The sequence below is a fragment of the Pinus tabuliformis genome, chromosome 9, assembly GCF_031772625.1.
Source record: "Pinus tabuliformis cultivar Carrire ecotype Pingquan chromosome 9, CPIR1, whole genome shotgun sequence".
Lineage (NCBI taxonomy): Eukaryota > Viridiplantae > Streptophyta > Pinopsida > Pinales > Pinaceae > Pinus > Pinus tabuliformis.
Window position 1 is genome coordinate 501485675 of NC_142307.1, and position 25477 is coordinate 501511151.

A 25477-nucleotide genomic window follows, 5' to 3' on the forward strand; every position below is an offset into this window, starting at 1 on the left:
ACTTTGTTAAAAAAGAAAAACGATTTCATAGGTGAAAACTGAAATATATGTTATGCTTTATTTGGTTAATGAAGTGTTTTGAAACTCATTAGCGAAATTATTAATATTATCTTCTTAAACCGTGATGAAGGTATAGATTTGTTTTTATTTTATTGAATTTCCCTAGGGAGGGGAATTTCCAATCATTTTTCATTCATTCACCTCTATAATCTCACTCTAATTTAACATTCCCCTAATATAGCATTAGTTGTGTGTCAACGAGATAATAAATTAAGTTATATAGAGAAAAACTCGATATTAGGCTTAGAGCAGGGTAAATGCCATCCCAGAATGGCACCAAAATGTTCTCAAGGAAAACCTTCAAGAACTTTACACATTTGTGTGTGTGTATAAATCGGTTTCAACACATGCACGTCATCCTCCACAAAATCGCTGCAACAATGGTGAAGTCCATATAATAAATATATACAAGTACTCTTCTACTCTAGTAAAGATATATCTGAACATGCAAACCATCCAAGTAATTACGACAAGATGAAGATCAGAGGCTTTTTCATGACACCCGAGCTTTACAGTTGACAATACACTAATTACTCGTAGATTGAAACCAAAAACTCTAGCCGGATCTGGTAGTCTCACTAACGTTCTTATCGCTTGTATTGGAAGCGCACCTTTAACAAAAACTGCAGCTTCACCTGCACATCATGAAAGAAACCCCCTTTGGTAAATGCCATCCAAAAGAACATTTCCACTCATCCGGACTATTTTTATAAAGCAGATTTCTTATATATGAAAGAAAACCCTTTTGGTAAATGCCATTCTTTATATATATGAAAGAAAACCCTTTTGGTAAATGCCATTCAAAAGATCATTTCCACTCATCCGGACAATTTTTTTAAAGCAGATTTCTTATATTAAAAAGAAAACTGCACACCATCTGCTTAAACTAAATGGAGGAAGATTTGGCTTTCATGTTTGCACCTGAGCAGGATTATATACAATATACTCATTGTACAGCAAATCACTGTTTTTAGCACCTGACGGTACAGGGCGACCACAAGGTACAGTCACATCATCCCCCCAGCGTTCGTATTCTGTATCCAGTGGCTTTGTCTTACCCACGCCCATTGTTGAATGCTTTCCTTTAGGAGGCTTCTCCATATACTGTAAATCAATAACATAAAAAAAAAAGGGTCAAATGCACGTAAAAGGAAGTACCATTTGAAAATGGTCACAAAGTCTGCCTCCCTGTCTCAATTTCTTTTCACGCATGTGACCAGAGAAAAAAACTTGAAAATAACTCCAATGCAAATAGTGGGCAAACCTTTGCACTTTTTAGTTGATGAACTTCACCCAACGCTACCTCACTGAGCAGCATCAATCCCATGGGATTATTCTTATGTGTATAACAATACTGTGCACTCTTGCTCACTAGGTCTGCAAAGTAAAGACCCTTGCCAAACTGCAGCACACACAGAACCAGGCAACCACATAAGTTCACAAAGGTTCCCGAGGGAGCAAAATGAATAATAATAATAATAAAGGAAAAGATTTACCATATATCCAGTCGCTGGAGCCTCTGGGGGAGCTATTCGAAGTCCTTGACTCAGGATACCAACAAAGTTTGTCACACGTGAACCTGCAACAAGCAAAAATAATTATGGCTAGAGCAGAATGTCATCCGCACTAAACCAATAGTGTACATTGGACTGATATGCATATCCATAAAATATATGATGCTCCCAAAAAACACATATCCATCCACCAAGCATGCAAACCAACTAAAACATGCTTCCAAACAGAAAACAAAATGAAAACAAAGTCGACTCACCATGCCAAAGCAGCATGCGGTTTTTAAGACTGCTTTTATGAGGCAAATATGCATCATATTCTCCTTCCCTATCAATTGCATAAGCGTCCTCCAGTTCAAGGGCCCACTCCTGGAGAATATAGAAGCAAAATACATGCACATAGAAGCCAAACAAATTATTTAATCTATAAACAAAAACCCGTTTATCTAAAAGGGGCAAATAAAGAGGGAATGGTACTGAATATCATGATATTCATGTGATATAACTTACCTTGTGTGTTGGAGCGTGGGTAGTTTCGAGGTATCTTTTAATAAGTTGGTAATCAGAGCTGTCATGAGGTAAGGGAGTTATATTGCAGTGAAGTTTCTTATAATTGGTATCAAAAGGATCCTCATCATTATTTTCGAAGTTAATAAGACTAGAAGCTATTTCAATGTCTCGAAGAGTCTCCAACATTTGAATCTGCATCAGCAACACAAGTAACAACGATAGATATCAAAATCAGTCCCACAGAACAAAATAGCCATCTGTTCCCTCTTACAGATCTATTTGGAAAACAAAAATATATATATCAAACACCATCTCACAAGCAAACAGTCATATGTGACTACTCAAAAAGACTATCATCAAGGACCACTTAATGGCTCCCAGGCCTCAATGAGGTCATTTTAGAGGAGAATGCCAACCCATCCACACAAAAAACCATTGATTGTTTCACTCCACTGGTTAATCAACAATTCACTATGTCAATAAAACTACTTTTTCACAAACGAATCAATTGCCTACAAAACTCAAAATTCCTGGTATAAATGGCCTGCAGACAACCTAAAGGCTAAAACTATTACCCACTGAACGTCAACAAATAATAAACGAGTCAGTAAAATAATAAAAGGTTAAAAACACATGGGAAACGAAATTTCCACTTAGGACGTGCATAGTATTGTATTAAGAAAGGTTGCAAGCTACAGTATATCAAATCCTTACATTAGCAAGCATTCAGAAGCAATAGCCAACAGATGTAATGTACCTTTGATTTAAGGTCATCTTCATCTCTAATAATATGGGGATGCACTGATGGAATAAGTGTAAAAAACCGATTGCTAGCATCAACAATCAAGCTCTCTTTACGACCAACATCAGAGTCATTCAGTTCAATCAAGTTCTGCACTTCTGTCAACACCTGAAACCCTGAAACAAATAAAGTGCAAATCAGAATAAGCAAAGTGTAAAACTTTCATTCCAGAAATTAGGATTCTTTCAAACATAGACACAGAAAGAAGGATATCATTTCAGTTTCCCACTACAAAGTAAATTTAACTCTAACACCATGATTATAGCCCATTAACCATTTCTAATCTCCCGTTATTCATGCTTGTTTCGTTCAACATAACCTCCATCCAAGTCCCAACTTCTGAGCAAACCATAAATGGCATAAAAGGAGGAAAGCTAAGCTTGCATAAAAGAAAGGAAGTACTAGTTGAGGGATCAAGGAAAATCCATATGTTGCCATGCAATAAGCTGAACACAAAAGTGTTGTCCTTGGCCAAATAAGGACAAAGATTACAATTTAGATGCATATTCCTACTCCATTACCATCAATTCACAGCTAGACTAATATAATTTTGTACGCTAAGAGGGCAAGGTTTAGACAAGACTTGAGCATCAATTATCAACTCCAACAGGAAGCCACCAATGATAAAGGTTAGTGATAAAATTCACTAGGACTTGCACCTTCAGTAACTTAAAAATCATACCTTTGACATTTATTATATATTGGGGTGAGACAGGGACAATAAAAACCGTAATATGGTGAGGCATGACAAAACTATCAGTCCTCCTGCTCTGACGAAAAACATGACCACTATGGGATGAGGCATGACATCACTAATAATCAATTTAGAAAAACTTGGAATTAGCAAAAAATTCCCAGGGTTCATCAACTCGGGGAGATCAGAAAAATCAGGAGAAAATATGTAAAAAGTCAGCACAACGTGGCAAGCATAAACACAGACCTGAAAATTCAGAATCTCAGCAACCTTATAAAAACTTGCAAAAAATCTGGAGATATCAGAGATTATTGCAACATTAACAACAGTGATTTCAAAGCACTCAACAAAAACAATTTGGTCCAACCTGAGAGAAACACAAATTCAATGTCCTCACTTGACGGAAAAAGAGTACTTAGATATTGTGAAGACATTCATTTCAAGGGATAAAAAAGGGGCTTGCCTTCTGACTCTCAAGAAGAATGATGCTTCTGCACCTTTCACATATTTGGAATAGACTCACCAAATATAAGTTTCCATGCCAAAACTTCCATAGAAGGATAATGTGCCTTAGTAAACTAATCATGCTGCAATGATGACAACTTCCTCTACGGACAAGTAACAACCCCGCATCCATCAACTTCTGCACATGTATTGGCCACATAATCACAGCTCCCTACAAGTTACCTGAATGCATTAATCCAAACCAGTGTTGCAAAAATCGCGAGTTTTTAAAAATGCCAATATTATCACCCGATTACTACGCGTTTTTTTTTCCAAAAAATTGGTGAAAAAATCGCGATAACTTCAAAAAATCACGATAATTTCGAAGTTATCGCGATTCGATCGGTAGTTATCATGGGGGTTGCGGACAGCGCATTTTTAAAAGGGAAAACACGATTTTATTTTGTCAGTTTGAACAGACAGCGGCATGGATTGAGAACTTAGGAGGAGAGGAACCCTGGAAGGCGTTTATTAGGGCAGAGGAGGAAGAAACTTCGAGATTTAGCGAGAGAAATTCATCTTTGGAGCAAATTTCTCTGGCAAACCGTGGTTGTTTCTAGGTATGGGCACCAAAATTTGGCCATTTTGTTTTGGTTTTTTTCTTGTTTTTGCTTGAGTTTCTATAACCCATTGTTTATCAAAGATTTTTGAATGGATTTGATGGTGTTTCTTTTTCATTTTTGTTGCATAAAATGGAAAGAGTTCATTTTGGATTGAGTTGAGGTTTTTTTGTTTGTTAAATTGTCAAAAATTCAATGTGTTGTGTCATCATGTCATGTATATAATTTTTTTTAATTTTTGTAACTTGTAATTCTTATTGTGCCATAGGTTCAACTTCAAAGTTCAAACTTCATCTTTACATTAAAACTCAAGAGTTCAACCAAGTTACAAACATGCCAAAAAAATTGGACCGTTTGTGGAAATTTGGTGAACCTGATAGAGGGTTTGATAGATTGAATTTGTCTTGCAAGTTGTGTGGGCAGCATATGTCAAGAGAGGTTTATAAATTGAAGTATCACCTTGCAAAAATCCCTGGACATGTTGTAGGGCGTTGCAAAAATACAAATGTGGAAATCATCCAAGGACCCCTGAGATCATTGGAAAAATTTGAACAAGAGAGAGTGGCCAAAGCAGAAGTGAGGAAGCAACTAGCAGGGAGGGTGTTAGACTCAGGTGAATATGGAAGTGGCATTGCTTCTACTTCAGCATCAATGTCTACAACCAACCCTATAGCTGCCTCATCATTTTTTATTTCTAGAACCATGCTTGGTTCATAACCATCTATCACTTCAATGCTTAAAAAAACTGAAAAAGAACAAGCTAACAAGTTGTTGGGCAAGTTTCTCCTTTGGAGTGATATTCCCTTCAGCGTCGCAAGGAATAATCGATTTTTCCAGCATGTTGTTGATGCTATTGCAACTGTTGGCCCAAGGTACAAAATCCCTTCTTAAGATGACTTTAGAGACCGCATTCTTCAAGATGAAAAGGTTGACTGCACCAAAAGATTGGAGGAGTTTAGGGCATCATGGGCACAAACAAGATGCGCTATGATGTCAGATGGTTGGACCGACCAAAAAGGGAGATACCTTACAAATTTCTTGGTTAATTGTCCCAAGGGGACAATGTTTATGAAATCTGTTGATGCATTTTCACATATCAAAGATGCAAAAACTTTATGTGATTTGTTGGATGTATTTATTTTGGAGGTGAGTGCAGAACATGTTGTCCAAGTCACAACGGACAATGCTACAAATTATGTTGTTATTGGCAGGATGCTTATGGAAAGGCATCCTACTTTATTTTGGACACCTTGTGCTGCACATTGTATTGATTTGGTGTTGGAAGACATAAGAAAATTTTCCTTTATCAAAGATATTGTTGACTCATCAAAAAGCATTACAAAATTTATATATAATCACACATTTGTGCTTAGCTTGATGAGAAAATTCACCAACAACAAGGAGTTGGTGTGCCCCGCCATTACACGGTTTGCCACCAGTTTCATATCTCTTCAATCCCTCTTGAATTCTATGTGGGATGTGAAGAGAATGTTTCTTTCAGAAGAGTGTCATGCTTTGACAATTAACCGCAAACCAGAGGGAGAGGCCATATGCAGATTAGTTTCATACCAGGAAGATTTTTGGGTGGGAGAGAAGGCGGTGTGCACCATTACTGAACCTTTGGTAAAGATTCTTCGATTAGTTGATGGTGAGAAGCCTGCAATGGGCTATTTGTATGAGGCCATGGACAAGGCCAAAGAATCCATTCGGGCCTACTAGGATGATAAGGGAGATGAGGGGTTTCAGAAACAACTTCTCTTATGCCAAGTGATTGATGAACGATGGAATAACACACTATCGTCCCATTCACGCTGCAGGGATCTACCTGAACCCCACATTTTCTTACCCATGTGGGTTCATATTTGATACTCAGATCATGAATGGATTCTTAACCTATGTTCAAAGGATGGTGCGATCTCCAACAAAATGTGCAGAAATCTCCAAAGAAATGAAGATATACAGGATGGTAGGTGGCACATTTGGCTTTGAGATGGCTGTGATTGATAGGACAACTAAAATGGTAGGTATTTTTTAGTTTGTTTCAAATTTCATTGTCTCTTCAAGTTCATAACTTCATACTTTGCTTCAACTTTCAAATTTCATTTTTTTTCTTATGTTTATTTCAAATTTTATTTGTAATTTCGTTGTAGATGCATGGTGGAGAATCTATGGTGCTAGGGTACCCCATCTGCAAAAGCTTGCCATTCGAATCATCAGCCAAACATGTAGCTCCTCAAGATGCAAGCGCAACTAGAATGTATTTGAAAAAATACACAACAAGAAGCACAACAGGTTAAACTTAAAACTTAAAATATTGCAAATTTCCAATTAATTTTTTGAATTCATTAAATAATACTTTTTTTATAATTATTATTTTATGATCTTTGTACAGGTTGAAGTCCCAGCGACTTAATGACATGGTCTACGTCTACTACAATCGAAGAGGCAACTTGAGAGGATACCTGATATGGAGGTCATTTCATTGGATGGGATTGACACCACTGCTGCATGGAGGGTTGACGCTGAGAGGCCTCTCATGGAGTTTTTCGATGATTGGTTAGAGTAGGAGGTAGTGGAAGGCGTAGAGGGGGAGGAGGAGGAGGAAGAGGTGACACCACCTACTCAGGCTACCCTTGCCACCAGTAGAGGATATGGCCTACCTCCTCTAACTCCTACTTCTTCAGGTTCTAGAGTACAGCAGAGTCCACTACCAACTCCACCGGCATCTACATCTAGAGGGAAAGGGAAAGCTATTGCATTTTCTCGCAAGAGGGGCAGAGGAAATTAGTAGTATTAGACTTTAGTTATTTGGTTCATTTCATTGTATATGGCATTATGACTTATGATATGAGATACATTATTATATTTTTTGTTGATATTTTGAAGCTGAGTTGGGACTCAAGAGTCAGGACTTACTATTCAAGACATGATTCACTGTTATGTGTGATATAGCCCTAGAAATGATATTACACATCTTATATATTAGTTCTTTTATCATATTTATGTGTCAATGTATTTATTTTATGTTGTAGATGCTTTAGATATTAAAAAAATTGAAAAAAAATGAAAATTTTTGTATTTTACAATTTTTTCCCAATTATTTCCCGATTTTTACAATTTTTTCCCGATTTTTACTCGAGCCGATATTATCCCGATAATGATTTTCGCAACACTAATCCACACTATGATGTTTTGCACATATTCATGCCTAGCAATTTCCGATTAATATCATTTTGACCATCACAGTTAATTCCAATATTTAATAACTTGTTCTCTTTCATCATTATACATAAAAAGCTCTCCTTATTTTGTTTTGGGTACCAATAATCATGTTAATTTTAGGTATGTTCTATGCTAATAACAAATTTACTTCAATTTTCCATATTAGCTCAATATCAATTCTAGATTAGCACTCACATTTAGCATAATAGTAAAATGCACATAGAACATAAACATAAATCTTAGAAGACAAGCCAAGACAAGAGGACACAAGATGTGGCATCAACTAGGGACAAACCCCAATGTGGAGAAACACTTGATCAATTCTTCTTATATGTTCTTCAATAGTTCAGCAGAGAAAGAGATAGTACATATACATCAAAAGTCAACATTTTGACTTATCTAAATAAAAGTAGAGATCTTCTCTAAGAAGATGCCACATGAGGCAACTGATCTGAACTCAGGGGAAGGCATACTACTTCAACTGATCCTCCAAGGTGACTCCATTACCATGCAACACCCATCACTGTGTTGCACCTCATCATCATGCTGCACCCGTCACTATGTTGCACCCAATCACTGAGTTGCTCTTCATCATTATGCTACTTCCCATTACTGAGCAGTACCACATCATCATGTTGTACTCATCATCAACAAGCTGCTGCAATGCATCGTGTTGCTGCTACATGCCCATCATCACCATGCTGTACCATTGTGTTGCACCCATCCTTACTATCACCTATATGTTGCACCACTATCATTGTGCACTATGTTGCACCATTCATCATGCTGCACTAATCATTGTTGAAACTAAACATGTTGTCTCTAACATCATGTTGCATCCAACATACCCTCATCCATGCTTGTTCTAATATATATCATTATGTTGCACACACAGCATCCAATATGCTGCAAACTATTTACACTTACTGCTTGCTATGGTTTGCAACCTAGCAAAGCAACTAGGCTATGGTTGTTTAGGCTTCTTTCATATTCAGGAAACAGAGAGCTTCTCTAGGACAGCAACCAAGTCCTCCAACAGTCTTCCTTAACTGCTTCTAACAGCCCTCCTAAACTACTTCCAACAGTCCTCCTAAATAGCCTCTAACAGCAGTCCTAAACAGCCTCTAACAACACTCCTGAACAATCCTCCTTAACTGTGAATAAGTTCCCTCCATGGACTGCGCTTAGGGCACCAACATGACGCATAAGACCATCGTATTAGGGATCTCTTTAAGGGCCTAGATAAGGCAGCATGTGTAGCATTAAGGTCTCCACCATGACTGCATTTAGGTCTGTGTTTAGGGCTTCACCTTGACTGCGTTTAGGACTTCACCTTACTACATCCTAGATCTAGGGCATGCGTAGAGCTAGGGCATCATCTTCTAGGAGCTACGTAGATCCTTCTTACCCATGGCAACATCTAGGGCAGCTCTTCTTAGGGCAGTGTATCTCTTAGGATCTCTCCTCCCACCAAAACCCAAAGACAAGTGGAGAGGAAGAGATCACAAGAAAAGTGTGTGTAAATGACTAGCAAGCCACCTCTTTTTATATTAAAACGTTGAGCACAAGTGGGCGCAATTTGGTTGCTGGTCGACCTTAACAAATTGTCCCATAACACAAATAAAGTCATACTCCATGAATACATGTCAGAATCAGATGATCTTTAGATCAATCCTACACCTCTCGACGAGAGGAATCCAAGAAAAATATCAGCTACCATAAACAAGATGGCCCACATGGAGTTTGGCCCTAGTTGCCAATTTTAACACTCCCTCTCAACTAGCAAGAACTCTATCTGTTGATCCATCTACCAGACTGTACTATCTCTCCCATCAATGCCCTGCACTTCTCTGCTCTACTGAACTATGAAGAAGAAGAAATGATCGAGAATGTATCATACCATCCTCTACTGACCCGAAGTCAGTCCCATATAAAAGAGTGTCTCATACCACTCTTACTGATCTGAAATCAGTTCCAAAAGAGAGTGAGTTATATCACTCTTACTGACGAGATGTCAGTTCCAATTGATCCCAGATCAATATCATCCTAGCATAGGCAGTACGGTAGTAACACGATGCGTCCATCGGTACTACTATGGTCCCTATCCTTATTTCCCTACTCATTGTCCAAATGAGAGGTACTTCCCATGAATCCCAGACTGCATGGGTAGGTTGTCTTAGCAGGAGAAGGATGAACCACTCTTCCTGCCTACATGTCACCAAGCATATCCCAAGGGAAGGCTGAACCACTCACCCTATGACTGTGTCTCAGCAGGAAAAGGATGAACCACTCATCCTACCTACATAGCAGACCACTAGGGGAAGGTTGAGCCACTAACCCTATGGTTGTTCATCGCTCCACAATGTACTCCCAAGCCCCCGAAGCTCCCAGAGCTCAATGTCCATATCATACAGGATCCTTAGGAGAGAGCATCTCCGCGACTCCTAGTCGTTCTCGGAAAGTCAAGAATTTGACCTTTCCCAGGGGCTTTGACAGAATATCAACGACCTGCACATCAGTCTCAATGTGATGGAGCCTTCTTGCTCCTCGATGTACCATATCCTAGATAAAGTGGTACCTGATGTCTATATGCTTGGAGCGATCATAGAACACGGGATTCCTCAACAATCAAATCCCCCTCTGGTTGTCACAGAAGATCACACTCATATCGAATATGTGTCCAAACAGCTCAATGAAGAGCTTCCACAACCAGACAGCTTCACACGAGGTCATACTCGCAGCCAATGAAACTGGATTCGTTATTTTTTGGCCACGTGTCCGAATTCGACTAATCGGATTCGATTCGCCCTAAATAGTGTCTGAATTTCGTGACACGATGTGTCCGAATGGGACACGATCAAATCCAGATCGTGTCCCGTTCGGATACATCGTGTCATAAAATCCTGACACGAATCTAGCAAATCGGAACCAGCGTGGCCATAAAAAGGCGAAATAGCTTATGTTTTTTATCATTTTGTGTCATTCCTTTTGCAAGAAGTGAGTTGTGGGTTTGATGTTAGAAGTTTGGAGCAAAGAGCCAAGGGTTTGGAGCGTTTTCAAGGAGATTCAAGCAACATGCAAGTGCATTTCCTCTCTATTTTTTTGCATTTGTATTACAACAATTTGTATATGCATTTCTTTTACAAATTTGTGCATGTTTTGTTTTTTTTTTACAGTATTCATGGCTCAATCAAGGGCAGCAGGTAGGGGACAAAAAAAGGGGAAGAATGTCCCCATTGGAGATGCCCCTTCTCCCCAATATCATCAAAGTCTGCTGCAAGTAATGTTGAGGGAAGATTTCCTCTTAAAGGTAACATTAAGGAATATCCCTTGTGAAAATATGTCACAAGAGAGGATGGGCCAAGCAGCAAGGGGAAGGGAGGAGGCAATGTGAATTGGAAATGCAACTTTTGCCACCATACCTTCACAAGCACATATTTTTGTGTGAAAGGCCATTTGTTGGCTTTACCAGGTTGTGGAGTTGGAGCTTATACACAAGTTCCTTTACAAAAGAGAAAAGAAATGGAAAAAGAGTTCACTGTCGGTATGGCAAATGTGGCTGCAAAATCACAAAAAACCAAGAATGATGACCCCCTTCCATTTTTTAAAAAAGGCACCACCAAATTTCCATTTGAGAGTTCTAATGGAGGACAAGCAACAAAAAGAAAGGCAATTTCACTTGGTCCAATGGACATATTCAAAGAGAGAAACATGTAGAGCTTGATCTCACCATTCCCTTTTTTTCCAATAAAAACTTCATATCCTTTAATGTTGCACGCTCACCTCTATTTATTGAGATGTGCCGAGCTCTAACTCACGGGTCTCCATAATGGTTTGTGCCTCCTGGTTCAGAGAAGCTTAGAACCACATTTTTGACAAAGACAAAAAAAGAGGCGCAAAAAATGTTTGAGCTTATTAAAGCATCATGGCCAACATCTGGGGTTAGCATTGTTTCTGATGGATGGACAGATCCAACACGACACCCACTCATCAACTTCATGGTGTCTTCCTTGAATGGTCCAGTTTTCTTGAAAGCAATGGATACACTTGGAGAATATAAGGATGGACAATATATGGGTGAGTTGTTTATTAAAGTTATTGAAGATGTAGGTGCTGATTCTTATGTGCAAATCACTACAGATAATGCACCTGTTCGCAAGGCTATTGGCATGATTGTGGAAGCTAAAAATCCACAAGTGTTTTGGATACCTTACATTGTCTATTCATTGAACTTAGCACTGAAATCCATTGCTTCTTATGTGCTTTGGGTCAATTTCATTATTGAGGATGCATGGCATATTCGTAACTTTGTACAAAATCATACAAATGCCCTCACTATCTACAAGGAATACAACAATCTATCATTGTTGAAGATTGTTGATATACGGTTTGCCTCCTCATTCATCATGTTGAAGAGGTTGAGGGAGGTCAAGACCGCTCTTGGGGCCATGGTTATTTCAGAGTTTTGGTCTTTTTGGAGAAAGACAGATCAAGTAGCCTCTAAAAGAGTGAAGGACACAATGCTAAATTATGCTTGGTGAGAGGCAGTAGATCTAATTATTCGAATCATGGACCCTATCATTTCTTTGCTTCGATTTGTAGATACAAACAAACCCATCCTAGGAGAGATTTATGAGGGATGGGATTCCATGATTGAGTCTCTGAAGAGCATTATTCTACAAAGTGAGTGCCCCGAGTATGAGACATCACCAAAGGCCCTCTGTGGTACTATACAAGATATTCTTGTCAGCAAGTGGGACAAGAATTGCACACCTTTACATTGTTTGGCTCACTCATTGAACCCAAAACACTACAGCCATGAGTGGATCACTGGTGGACCTTCCCGCAGATTCCCTCCTCACATGAATGGTGAAATCTCACAGGAGAGGAAATATGCATTCAGACGGGTTTTTCAGGATAGAGCATTGCTTGATGAGGTGGAGGATGCCTTTGAAAGTTTTCCACTGGCACTGGTCGATTCACAGGGTATGATGTGATTAGAGACAGGGGGCTAAGAAGCCCTATTCTTGGTGGGCAAATCATGGGGCAACAAGCCCTCCTCTACAACAATTAGCCATGAGGCTTCTCTCTCGGGTGACTTCATCCTCTTGTTGTGAGGGGAATTGGAGCACATATGGGAATTTGTATAGTGTTAAGAAGAGCAGGCTTCAACAATCCAGGGCAGAGACAACGGTGTATGTGCACACCCACCTTCGTCTTATTTACAGGCAGAGGAAAGAGTGATTGAATAGAAAGACAAATATGTAGGATGTCTTTCCTGATGATATGGGTCTGGACAGCAGTGTTTAGTTGGCATTGGCCAACATGGATCTCAATGATCCAATGCTAGAGCCTGTTAGATCTGATGATGGTGATACTGTAGAGGAGTCATCCTCCACACCAGCGGATGTAGAAGCGACTATGGATACAGGGGAGGAGGAGGATGCAAAGGAAAGTCGTGGTGACCATGATGATGAGGACAGTGATGTTGATTCTGATGATGACTATGAGGATTGATGACTCATGAGTCATGGGCTACCAACTGCCTTGAGGCTTGTATGCATGTAGTTGTTTTGTATTTTCTATTTCTATTTGCCTTTGGCATTGCACTACCTATGTAACACATTTTGATTTTGATAACTTAATGATAAAACTACAGTTGTCATTGTCTTTATCTTACTATCTTGTTTTTCTCCTATTAGATCATTGATGAATTGAATATGTATTATGATTTATCATTTATGAATTTGCGATTCGTTGATTTATCATTTAAGTGACATGTATTTGAATTTTGTATGTACTATACATGCTACTTTGTAAACAATAAAAGTTACATCTAGATGAAGATCTATGTTTGAAATGAATGAATTTGTATCATTAATGAGAATTTGTGTAAGAAATATCTAATTTTTAATATATATATATATATATATATATATATATATATATATATATATATATATAACGTATCCTAAGGTGTCCTATTCCGGGGGATCAACGTGTCTGAATCCGACACTCGAATCCCCGTATCCTACGAATCCACATGTCAGGTTACTTAGCTTGCAGCTATGTATCCGGCCCCATCAATGCTCAAAGCAACCGACTTCTGCTTCCTGCTCATCCAAGATATAAAAGCAAAACCCAAAGAGAACCAGCACCTAGAAGTGCTCTTGCAATCCTTCACACTTCCTGCCTATTCAGCATCAGAATAATCATGCAGCTTAACATTTCCAGCAATGTATCTCAATCCATGAGAGATCGTGCCCCGAAGATATCTCAAAAGATTCTTGGAAGATATCCAGTGAGGCTTGCCGCTTAACCATATATGAAATCCAGTGGGCTAAACCAGAAACAACTAATCTAGAACACTAGGCCAATTCCATTCTGAACTGACCAATTCAGCATCTGAACTAGCCAGAGTTTGGGATAGGTTCAGCCGAACTAGCTGGTTCCACCCTGAAGTGATCCTACTATAACCAACACACCACTCCAGCGTGGGACAAAAACAAAACAGGAAAAAAAGGGACAAAAAGTCAGCACCCCATCCCTAAATCACAGTTGTATAATTAGCCCCTTGAGTTGAGCACAAGATGAAACCCAGAGTAGGTAAAGCATACTTCTGATGAGAAGGGTCCCAAGAGAGAGAAGATGATTTACAGAGTGTTACTACTCAGGAGGATCCATTTATTAAGGATGATTTGTAGAGAGTTCGATGAGGAAGACCCCAGTATAGCGAATGATTTATGATCACTGATTACATGAAGGTATTTGTCATAGCATGATCCTTTTCTAGAATCTAGAGACCATTTAGATCCTTGATCATCATGTATTTTGATTCATACAATATTGCACTAAGTTCCATTTTGCTATAGACTCTTCCATATTATATACATGAACAAACTTTACATATTTGGTCTCTGATGGTTTGGATTTAGATTTAATATATATGTAGCAATGTTATCAGAACCGGACCGGTAATTGAACCAATAAACCCCCCAGATCCGGAACTGGTTAAAAAATCGACCCAAAAAACCAGTCAACCAAAAACACATAAAATACTCAAACTTTAAAGAAAACCACTTTTATTCATGTGCATCCATTTTAATCCAAGCCATTTATACACAAATAAGTAAAAGTTCTCATTTATAAAGCATGTAAGGGTGCACATAACCAAAATAACATCGAGTGCAATCCATCTTTGGACCCAAAATACATCAAAAAAACAAGACCTAGGTGGCCTCTAGCATCCAAAAAAAATCATGCTACAAAAAATAGTTACATATCATCAAGATTTTTGCCTATATTGGGATCTTCGTCATCAATATCATCCTCTAAACATTAAAATAAGATAAAAATGTTTAGCATGTCATTTGAAGATTTTGTTTGAGTGATGGATATATTTTTAGTAGTATCATGATAGAGGAGTTCAACGATCAATGCCACTAACATCAAGGTACATAGAGGGATTAGTGTTCTTAATTAAATGCTAGTTCGATACCCCCATACATGATAAAATCTAATGGAAACATTGCAATCCCCCAAATCCTGAAATCCTGAATAATTGTTAAGTCTGCTGAATTTTGAGTGAGATTTTAAAATTCTACTTCCTCCATATCAAATCCAATGAGGTCGAAACCACTCTCAAACATCCTGGGTCATTTCATGGCAATATTAAAAATTTAAGTAAACCGATTATAAATGAAAGATAAAGGAGGTTGTCACTTTTAGTTTAAGAATTTAGTATTAACATGAATTGCATAGCAATAGTAGGGCCATAGGCTTGAATATTAGGTCACCTATTGTGGGCTAGTGCCTAGCTAAGACAAATATTAAAAGAAAGAAAAAAACAAAACAAGCCCCACTTGTTGCGTTCTACTTCGCTTTCTGTATCGAACCGTCCAAAAATCGTTCAAGTCACCGGTTCGAACTTGTTTTTGCAACAAAATGGTCGGACCAGTCTAAACAGTCGATCTAGTCCGGTCCTGATAACACTGATCTGTAGGTATATATTTTTTCATGTTTTAAGTTATGTTTTAGTAGGCCAATTCTTCAACACAGTTTCCCTAAGAGTTCCACTATGGACTAGATGTAACCACAGAGCTTCACTATCTACTCCCCTTCTCTTTCCCAAATCCCATCCCTTATGGCAGCTTACTCTGAATATGCTCAACTCTCCTCAGTAATATTAGAAACAACTCTTAGTTCTTATCCCCATGTCACCAATTCACCCTCTCATTTCTCAAAAAGCCCCAACCCAACCCCATGAATCAATGGTACAATGAGCGCAAAGAACATCACAAATAACTTTGCCACACCTCCTTCCATGATTTCACTTCCTACCCACATTGTCAAAAATCCTATCACTTCCTTCGCAAGCAAAAGGACCTCTTCATATCAAAAAAGAGACTAGAATTGTCTACATCCCTTTGTCATTCCCCCAAAACCTTATTTTCTACCATCCTCCTCACCATTCAGTCTCCTTAATAATCGTGACCCCAAAGCAATGTTTACCCTCAATAGTGTTGCCCATGTAGCATCCCATTCTAGTCACCCCGTCCATTTATCTTGTACATGTTCTACTATATGCATATGGAAAGCACCTTGGGAGATGAATACCAACAAAGTAGCCTCCCATTCTAGTCACCTCTCCCCATTCATCTTGTCACATGTTCTACTATATGCATATATTCCAAGCACTTTTGGAGATGAATACCAACAAAGTAAATGAGGAGGGGGCTTCTATGTTGAGTTCAATGTAAGGGTATACATTATCTTCTTAATTACATCATTGAATTACTTAACCCATGTTGTTTTTCTAAGCTTTCCACAAACACAGTCCCACCATACTATTCACTTGATTCACAAATCAAGGCCTAGTGTTGATTATCCAATCAAATGACATGACGATCATGGTAAGCCACACATTCTCAAAGTTAATTTTCCACTGCTCTATGCTGTTACAATTACTTTAGCCCAATTCTTAACATTAATTAGCAATTAAATTTATCTTCCAATACACAATAGCAATTGTAGATAGAACAGTAAATCACAATGAGCAGGGAAAAGCCTTTCAAATTCTTCTTATTGGATTGTCATAAAATGTTTCGCAACAAGTACAATAATCCAATTTCAACAATGAGTCAAAGTCAATATTTCACTATCCAAATAGACAACAAACCAAAATCCAACCAATGATAAGCCTTCGAAGTCAACTCTGGTGAAATTCTGCAATAAAGTGTGCCCTAACTAGTGAAAGTCAATGGTCAAATCAACCCTCCAAGAGCTTCAGTCAAAGCAACAATGAGAGCAATCACAAAGTGAATTCCTGCAATCATAAGTAAATTCTTGTAATAGCAAATCCCTACAATCATTCGTGAAATCCTGCGATCACATGCAAACTCCTATAATAGGATGTGAATTCCTAACATCTGGGGTTAGTATTGTTTTTGATGGACAAACAGATCCAGCGCGCTACCCACTCATCAACTTTATGGTGTCTTCCTTGAATGGACCAATTTTCTTGAAATTAGTGGATGCACTTGGACAATACAAGGATGCACAATATATTTGTGAGATGTTCATTAAAGTTATTGAAGATGTAGGTGTTGATTCTTGTGTGCAAATCATTACAGATAATGCACCTATTTGCAAGGGTGCTAGCATGTTTGTGGAAGCTAAATATCCACAAGTATTTTGGACACCATGCATTGTCCATTCGTTGAGTTTAGCACTTGAATCTATTGCTTCTTATGTGCTTTGGATTGGAAGTATTATTGAGAATGCATGGCATTGCTGCAACTTTGTACAAAACCATACAAATGCCATCACAATCTACAAGGAGTACACCAATCTATCATTGTTCAAGATTGCAGATACACGGTTTTCCTCTTTATTAGAATATCTCTATTTAGTATTTAATGCTCAGTCTTTTAGTTGTTACTATTTTTATTCTTTTAGCAGTTTCTTAGATGAAACTGTTTGTTTCCATATTCTACATAGAAACCTGATGTTTCTATTATTGTAAATATCTTTGTATTATCATTGAGTTGTTTGCTCTTGGTTAATCAATTTATTCAATATTCTTTTACATGAGTGTTTCGCACTGTTTTATGGTATCAGAGCACAGGGATTTTTTTTTCGAAATAATTTTTCATAGATTGAAAAATTCAGTAGTTCATTTCGAAACTGCTCTCAGGGTCTGTAGATTTCTTGATCAGCTATCCTCCTCATATCTTAATCTCATGAGTTCCTTCATTCCTTTCTAAGGTCGAGCCCTCTGTAAGCCAGGTAGCCTTCACTGAGTCTTAGCCTCGGCTTTGCTCATTGTGATAAAAGCTTACAGTCGTCAATCTCGATACAGAAAGGGATTCATCTCCTGCATTATCATTTTATGAGGAATTAACTTTGTGGCGGTGCTCAGAATCGTGAACAGTTTATTTGTTTTAAAGTCTTTCGTGGCCACCCGATCAACGAATTTGGAAGTCGTGCAGGACCGTCGACGCCTTCGAAGAAACAAGATTCGAAACCCTGGGGGGGGGCCCAAGTTCTAAAACGGCAAAGGGCAAAAATTCAATCGTCGGAGCAGTCTTTAGAACACGTGATCTGAGAGATCGGACCAGACCAGCTTCGAATCGAGGCACGCCCGAAACATATCAAATTCAGTAAGGCACTTTCCAGCGGCACCAAATTCGACCCGAGTTGCGAGGAGAAAACCGGCGAAAGCACCTGAACGTTGTATCGATCCTCCGATTTGCTTTGCCACACGGGAACGTGGCAACACAGTCTACATGTCCGACGCTCACACAGTCTTCGCTACACGGGAATATATCAGTGAGGAATCGCACGCCCGAATCAAATCAGAGTTACAGTATTATATCAAAGTTACGGCAAGCACGAATCAGCGCCCGTGGTATTACATTGACTGTCTCGAGGACCTGAACCAAAGCCAAAGTGTTTGCGTCCAAAGCGTTGGCTCACGTTTTCTCCAGATCGAGTCCGTCCGAGACCCGATTGTGCCCACAATACGTATATATATTTTAGCTAAAAAAAAAAGAGACGCAGGACGAGATTCGAGCCACCAATTATTTGCTGAGAAATCAGGGGTTTTCAACAGATCGAGATCCTCCAGATCACGTGACGGCAGTTTCACGTAAAGGTATTTTCCAGCTTCACGTGTTTTGCTTAGCAATTGGATTAAAGTTTATTGTGATTTTATTTGAAGCGGTGGGACCAGAATAAGCATCACAGTTATTTTTGAAGTGGGATCAAATCAGCATCAAAGTTATCATCAGTGCACGTGATCAAACCAGCATCACAGTCATCTTTAAAGTGGCGTGATCAGATCTGAGTAATTTTTTTTTGTGTGCAAGCCTATTTTTTTCACAACATAATTTGTTAAAGATTTGTTACAGTCATCTTGAAAGAAGATTTTTTAAGCAGGCAGCTACACTTTGTTGTGTGTCAGACTTCTGTATTAACTTTGGGAAAATGGCCACGCTCACCAATCTGATGTTAGAAGGAAATCAACGCTTTAATGGCAGCAACTATAACATTTGGAAACAAAGAACGCTGACCATTTTTTAATACAGGCGTCTTGATCAGCTCATTTTGGGCAAAGAGCCTCGTCCCGGTACAGCGGGTACCGATCAAGACAAATTTGATGATCGAAATCGGGAGGCTGTTATGCTTCTCAAGCTCTCTGTCGCTGATGATCAGTTACCACAGATTCCCTCTGGCAAGACCGCTGCCGAAATCTGGCAACAGTTGAAAGAACTGCACGAGACATCTGACAAAAGCAGAGCATTTTTTCTCAAAAATCAGTTGTTCTCCATCATGATGGATGAACATATGTCTTTACAGGAACATCTCAACAAAATTAAAGACATTCGAGATCAGCTCGAAGCCATTGGTCGGACCATGGAGGAAGAAGATATGGTAGTCATTACTCTGAAGAGTCTACCAAAATCTTATGAACACTTCATAGAAACACTCAACATTACAACCACAAATGTTGATCTGAAGTTTCCAGATTTATGTACCAAACTTCTGCAGCAGGATCGGTGGAAACAGCAGTTTGGTAGTGGTACTTCATCAGTGCCCTCGGAAAATGCATTTGCTGCAAAATACCAGTCCTCTCAGTCTTTTCAGCAGAAAGGCTCTCCTCAGTCTTTTGATCCTGCTAGGAAGAAAAGTGTGCAGTGTAATTACTGTCACAGGTTCGGTCACATGAAGAAAGATTGCCGACAGAGGATTGCTTCTGAACAGAAGAAACAGGGAGGGCCAAATCAGACAGCGAATGTTGCAGAACATTCCGAGCAGACAGATTCTGCCTTTTACGCCTTTATGGCTAAAAGGTCTTCAGAACATGTTCCTTCCTCTGCATGGTACATTGATTCTGGTGCATCACGCCACTTCTCTCACAGGCGTGACTGGTTTATTGACTTCTCACCTTTCAGTGATTCAGTGGTATTTGGTGGAGGTGAAAAGTACAATGTAGCTGGCAGAGGTACAGTTCAAATTCAGTCTGGTGGACGCACGCTCATATTTCTAAATGTATACTATGTTCCTGGTATGGAGATTAATCTGCTATCTGTCAGCCAGATTATGAGGAATTCTCCTCAGCTTGATGTTGTGTTCAGTGCACACAAGTGCTCCATCATTGACAGGGAGACCAGTCTAACAGTTGTTGTTGGCCTAGAGGACCATGGTCTATACAGGCTACTTGACACCGGTGACTTTCCAGAAGTGGCTCTAGCAGCACGTGTCTCTCCCATCAGCACTCTATGGCATCAGCGATATGGGCATCTAAATATGCAGTATCTCTCTCAGCTCTCTCGGAAGGGACTTGTGTCAGGATTACCTGATATTCAGACTCAGCAGTTGGGGGTATGCAGCGCCTGTCAAGCGAGAAAGCAACATTGGTCTTCATTCAAAAATGGAGAATCTTGGCGCGCATCTAAGGTACTTCAGTTACTTCATGCTGATATTTGTGGTCCTATGAATACAACTTCTATCACTGCTTGCAAATATTTTTTACTTATTGTAGATGACTTCAGTAGAAAGATGTGGGTGTTTTTTTAAAAAATAAATCTGATGCTCTTAGTACCTTTCAGAAGTTTAAAACCTTAGTTGAAAAAGAATCTGGTTGTAATATCATGACCCTTAGGACCGACAATGGGGGGGAATTTTGTTCCTCAGCTTTTGCCAACTTCTGTGATATTCATGGCATCAAACGTCAATTAACCACACCTTACACTCCCCAGCAGAACAGTGTTGTCGAGCGTCGCAACCGCATGGTTGTTGAAATGGCTCGTTCCATGTTACAACACAGGAGTGTTCCAAACAAATTCTGGGCTGAAGCAGTATTTACTGCTGTTTACCTTCTTAACCGATCACCTACTCAGGCTGTTAAAGGGAAGACTCCTGAAGAAGTTTGGTCTGGTCGTAAGCCTAAGATCAGTCATCTCAAAGTATTTGGCTCAGTTGCATATGTTTGGATTCCATCTGCTAAGCGCTCTAAGTTGGATCCCAAAAGTCAGAAACTCATGATGACAGGTTACAGTGATCATCACAAGGCCTATAGACTGATAGATATAGCCACTGGTCGTCCTAGCTTCAGTCGAGATGTAGTATTTGATGAAGACAGAGGATTCTTTCAGTCTTCTTCTTCTGAGCAGCGTTCAGGGGATCAGCCTCACAGTGTTCTTCTTCCGGTCAGTCCACCTGATGGGAGGGACGATGTAGCATCAGTATTTGATAATACTCTATCTGAGCTTCCTTCAGAAGCTAATCCTCCTCTTGCTGTCCCTATTGCTCTTGAGCCTTCTCCACCTCCTCCTGATATTGGTTCCTCTACTCCTGATATTGGTTCTTCTTCTCTTCGGCCAAAATGGTGGGCTAAAACCATAGGTGATCTTCGGGATGATGAGCTCCTTGAAGGTAGAACGTCTAGACATAAGCACAGACAACAGTCTACAGTCAATTTTGCTCTTATGGCTAACCTACACAGTATTTTTGAGCCTCAAACCTATTCAGAGGCTAAGGGTACATCTGAGTGGGAACAGGCTATGGAAGCCGAATTCCAAAGTCTTCAGAAGAATCACACCTGGACACTTTCTGATCTTCCTGCCGAAAAAAAGCCCATATGCTACAAAGGGGTGTATAAAGTGAAATACAACGCTGATGGAACCATAGACAAGTATAAAGCTCGTCTTGTGGCTCGAGGGTTCTCACAGAAGGAAGGCATCGATTATGAGGAGACCTTTGCTCCTACAGCCAAGATGAGTACCATAAGGCTTGTTCTTGCCCTAGCAGCTCAGTTCAATTGGAAAGTTCATCAGATGGATGTAAAGAGTGCTTTCCTAAATGGTGATCTTCAAGAAGAAGTCTACATGACGCAGCCTCCAGGATTCAAGGTTGCTGGTCAAGAACAGAAAGTGTGTCGGTTAGCTAAAGCAATCTATGGATTGAAACAAGCTCCTCGGGCTTGGTACATGAAAATTGATCAGTACCTGACAGATCAGGGTTTTCAGCGGAGCCCATCTGATGCAAACCTGTATATCAAGCATACTGGTGATGATATCTTGTTTGTGGTTGTCTATGTGGATGACCTTATCATTACTGGCAGCTCTGCACATTTGATCCATGGGATCAAACAAGATCTATGCAGAACTTTTGAGATGACAGACTTGGGACTTCTTCATTACTGTCTGGGGGTTGAAGTGTGGCAGACTGAAAATCAGATCTTTCTCTCTCAGTCCAAGTATGCCAAAAATCTTGTGGAAAGGTTGAGAATGCAGGATTGCAAACCGGCCACGACTCCTATGGAACCAGGGCTCAAACTTTCAACACAGTCATCCTCTCCCCTTGTGGATGAAACTTTATTCAGGAAATTAGTGGGCAGTCTCATCTATCTTACTGCTACCAGACCTGACATCAGTTTTGCAGTAAGCTACATTTCTCGCTTTATGTCAGCTCCTAAAGCTGATCATTGGATAGCAGCAAAGCGGGTGCTACGATATGTGCGTGGTACTTCTGATTATGGCCTCTTATATACTCGCAACTCCAATCCTATTCTCAGTGGCTACACTGACTCTGACTGGGCCGGTTCGGTTGATGACCGTAAATCTACAGTTGGGTATGTGTTTAGTCTAGGATCTGGTGCTGTTACTTGGACTAGTAAGAAGCAACAGGCAGTGGCTCTCTCCTCAACAGAAGCAGAGTATCGGGGAGCAGTTAAGGCATCCTGTGAGGCAGTTTGGCTTCGTCGTATGCTTGCAGATATGCATGTTTTCCAGACAGGGCCTACTTCTTTGTTTTGTGATAATCAGGGAGTGCTCAAACTTGCCAAGAATCCAGTCTTTCATGAACGAACAAAGCATGTGGAAACTCATTGCCACTACATTCGCCAGCTAGTTGAAGACGGCTCAGTTCAGTTGCACTATGTTCCCACAACAGAGCAGCCCGCCGACATTTTCACCAAGCCTCTTGGTCCTGATAAATTTGTAAAATTTCGCGGGTCTATTGGTGTTGTAAATAGATTGAGCATTAAGGGAGGGTATTAGAATATCTCTATTTAGTATTTAATGCTCAGTCTTTTAGCTGTTACTATTTTTATTCTTTTAGCAGTTTCTTAGATGAAACTGTTTGTTTCCATATTCTACATAGAAACCTGATGTTTCTATTATTGTAAATATCTTTGTATTATCATTGAGTTGTTTGCTCTTGGTTAATCAATTTATTCAATATTCTTTTACATGAGTGTTTCTCACTGTTTTACTCTTCATTCATCATGTTGAAGAGGTTGAGGGACGTCAAGACCGCTCTTGGAGCCATGGTCATTTCAGAGTTTTGGTCTTTTTGGAGAAAGACAGATCAAGCAGCCTCAACAATAGTTAAGGACACAATGTTAGATGATGGTTCGTGGGAGAGGGTAGATCTATTTATTAAGATCATGGACCCTCTCATTGCTTTGCTACGATTTACAGATACAGACCATCCCAACCTAGGAGAGGTTTATGAGGGATGGGATTCCATGATTGAGTCTGTGAGGACCATTATTTTATAGAGTGAGTGCACCGAGTATGAGACATCATCATAGGCCTTCTTCACCACTATACAGGATATTCTTGACAACAGATTGGACAAGAGTTGAACACCTTTGCATTGTTTGGCTCACTCATTGAACCCAAAATACTACAGCCATAAGTGGTTGAATGGTGGACCTTCCCGCAAATTCCCTCCTCAAATGGATGGTGAAATTTCACAGGGGAGGAAGGATGCATTGAGGCGGATTTTTCAGGATAGAGCATCCCTTGATGAGGTGGAGGATGCTTTTGCAGAGTTTTCCACTGGCACTGGTCGATTTGCAGGATATGATGTGATTAGAGACAGGGGGGCTAAAAAGCCCTATTCTTGGTGGGAAACTCATGGGGCAAAAAGCCCTCCTCTACAGGAGTTAGCCATGGCCCATGAGGCTCCTCTCTCAGGTGACTTCATCCTCTTGTTGCAAGAGAAATTGGAGCACATATGAGAATTTGTATAATTTCAAGAAGAGCAAGCTTGAGCAGTCTAGGCCAGAGACAATGGTGCATGTGCACACCAACCTTCATCTTATTTGCAGGCAAAGGGATGATTGGTTGAAGGGAAAGACAAAGATGTGGGATGTCTTTCCTGATGATATGGTTGTGGGATGTCTTTCTTGATGATATAGGTTTGGACAACAGCGTTGAGTTGCCATTGGCCAACTTGGACCTTAATGAGTCAGTGCTAGAGCTTGTCACTTATGATGATGGTGATACTGTTGAGGTGTCATCCTCCACAATAGCAGATGCAGAGATGACATTGGATACAGAGGAGGATGCGGCTGAGGAGAGCAATGGTGACCATGATGATGACAGTGATGCTTGATTTTGATGATGATGATTGATAACTCATAAGCTACCCACTGCCTTGAGGCTTGTAGTTGTTTTGTATTTGCTATTTCTATTTTCCATTGGCACTGCTACTACCTACGTAACACATTTTGATTTTGATGACTTAATGAGAAAACTGCAATTTGAAGTTTCTTGTCTTTCTCCTATTGGATCAATGATGAATCTATCACAATTGTATTTGTATGTATAATGTTACTTTGTAAAACTTATGAATTTTAAATTTACAATGTAGAATATAGATCTATGTTTGAATTTGTATCATGAATGAGAATGTGTAAGAAATATCTAATTTTTAATATATATATAATATGTCTTGTTCCGAGGGATCAACGTGCCCGTGTCAGACACTCGAATCTTCGTGTCCAGCATGTCTCGTGTCCCCGTGTCAAGTGACTTAGGTGGGAAAGACAGATGCCAACTAGGGTATACAGAGGCCCCTCAACCCCAGGATATTTAAGGCCCAATTCCTCACCCTGGGAGCTCAGACAAGTGGGAAGAGCATAACTCAGTGTCCTCGATTAGCCAGGACCCTTACATGCGAGGGTCACATCTATTAGTCCAAGTTGATCTATGTTTGCAACTTGCTCATCAATTGAAGTACTACGGAGTCTCACAGCTCCTCTTGACACCATATCACATATGTAATGATATTTGATCTCAATGTGCTTGGACTTATCATA

At 39.7% G+C, this 25477-nt stretch overlaps 1 protein-coding gene across 2 annotated transcripts in view; it reads right to left on the bottom strand.

Annotated features, from left to right (window-relative positions):
• Nucleotides 1–270: 270 nt before the first annotated feature.
• Nucleotides 271–25477, bottom strand: part of PARP1 (poly(ADP-ribose) polymerase 2) — a 517112-nt gene continuing 491905 nt past the window's right edge. For both annotated transcript variants that reach the window (XM_089445250.1, XM_089445251.1), the window contains exons 14-20: nucleotides 2839–2999; nucleotides 2082–2273; nucleotides 1832–1940; nucleotides 1557–1639; nucleotides 1325–1462; nucleotides 982–1164; nucleotides 271–695 (exon numbers count right to left, since the gene is read on the bottom strand). In XM_089445250.1, the coding sequence (XP_089301376.1) occupies nucleotides 648–695; nucleotides 982–1164; nucleotides 1325–1462; nucleotides 1557–1639; nucleotides 1832–1940; nucleotides 2082–2273; nucleotides 2839–2999 (914 nt within the window). In that variant the 3' untranslated portion in view covers nucleotides 271–647. The remainder of the gene's footprint in view (nucleotides 696–981; nucleotides 1165–1324; nucleotides 1463–1556; nucleotides 1640–1831; nucleotides 1941–2081; nucleotides 2274–2838; nucleotides 3000–25477) is intronic.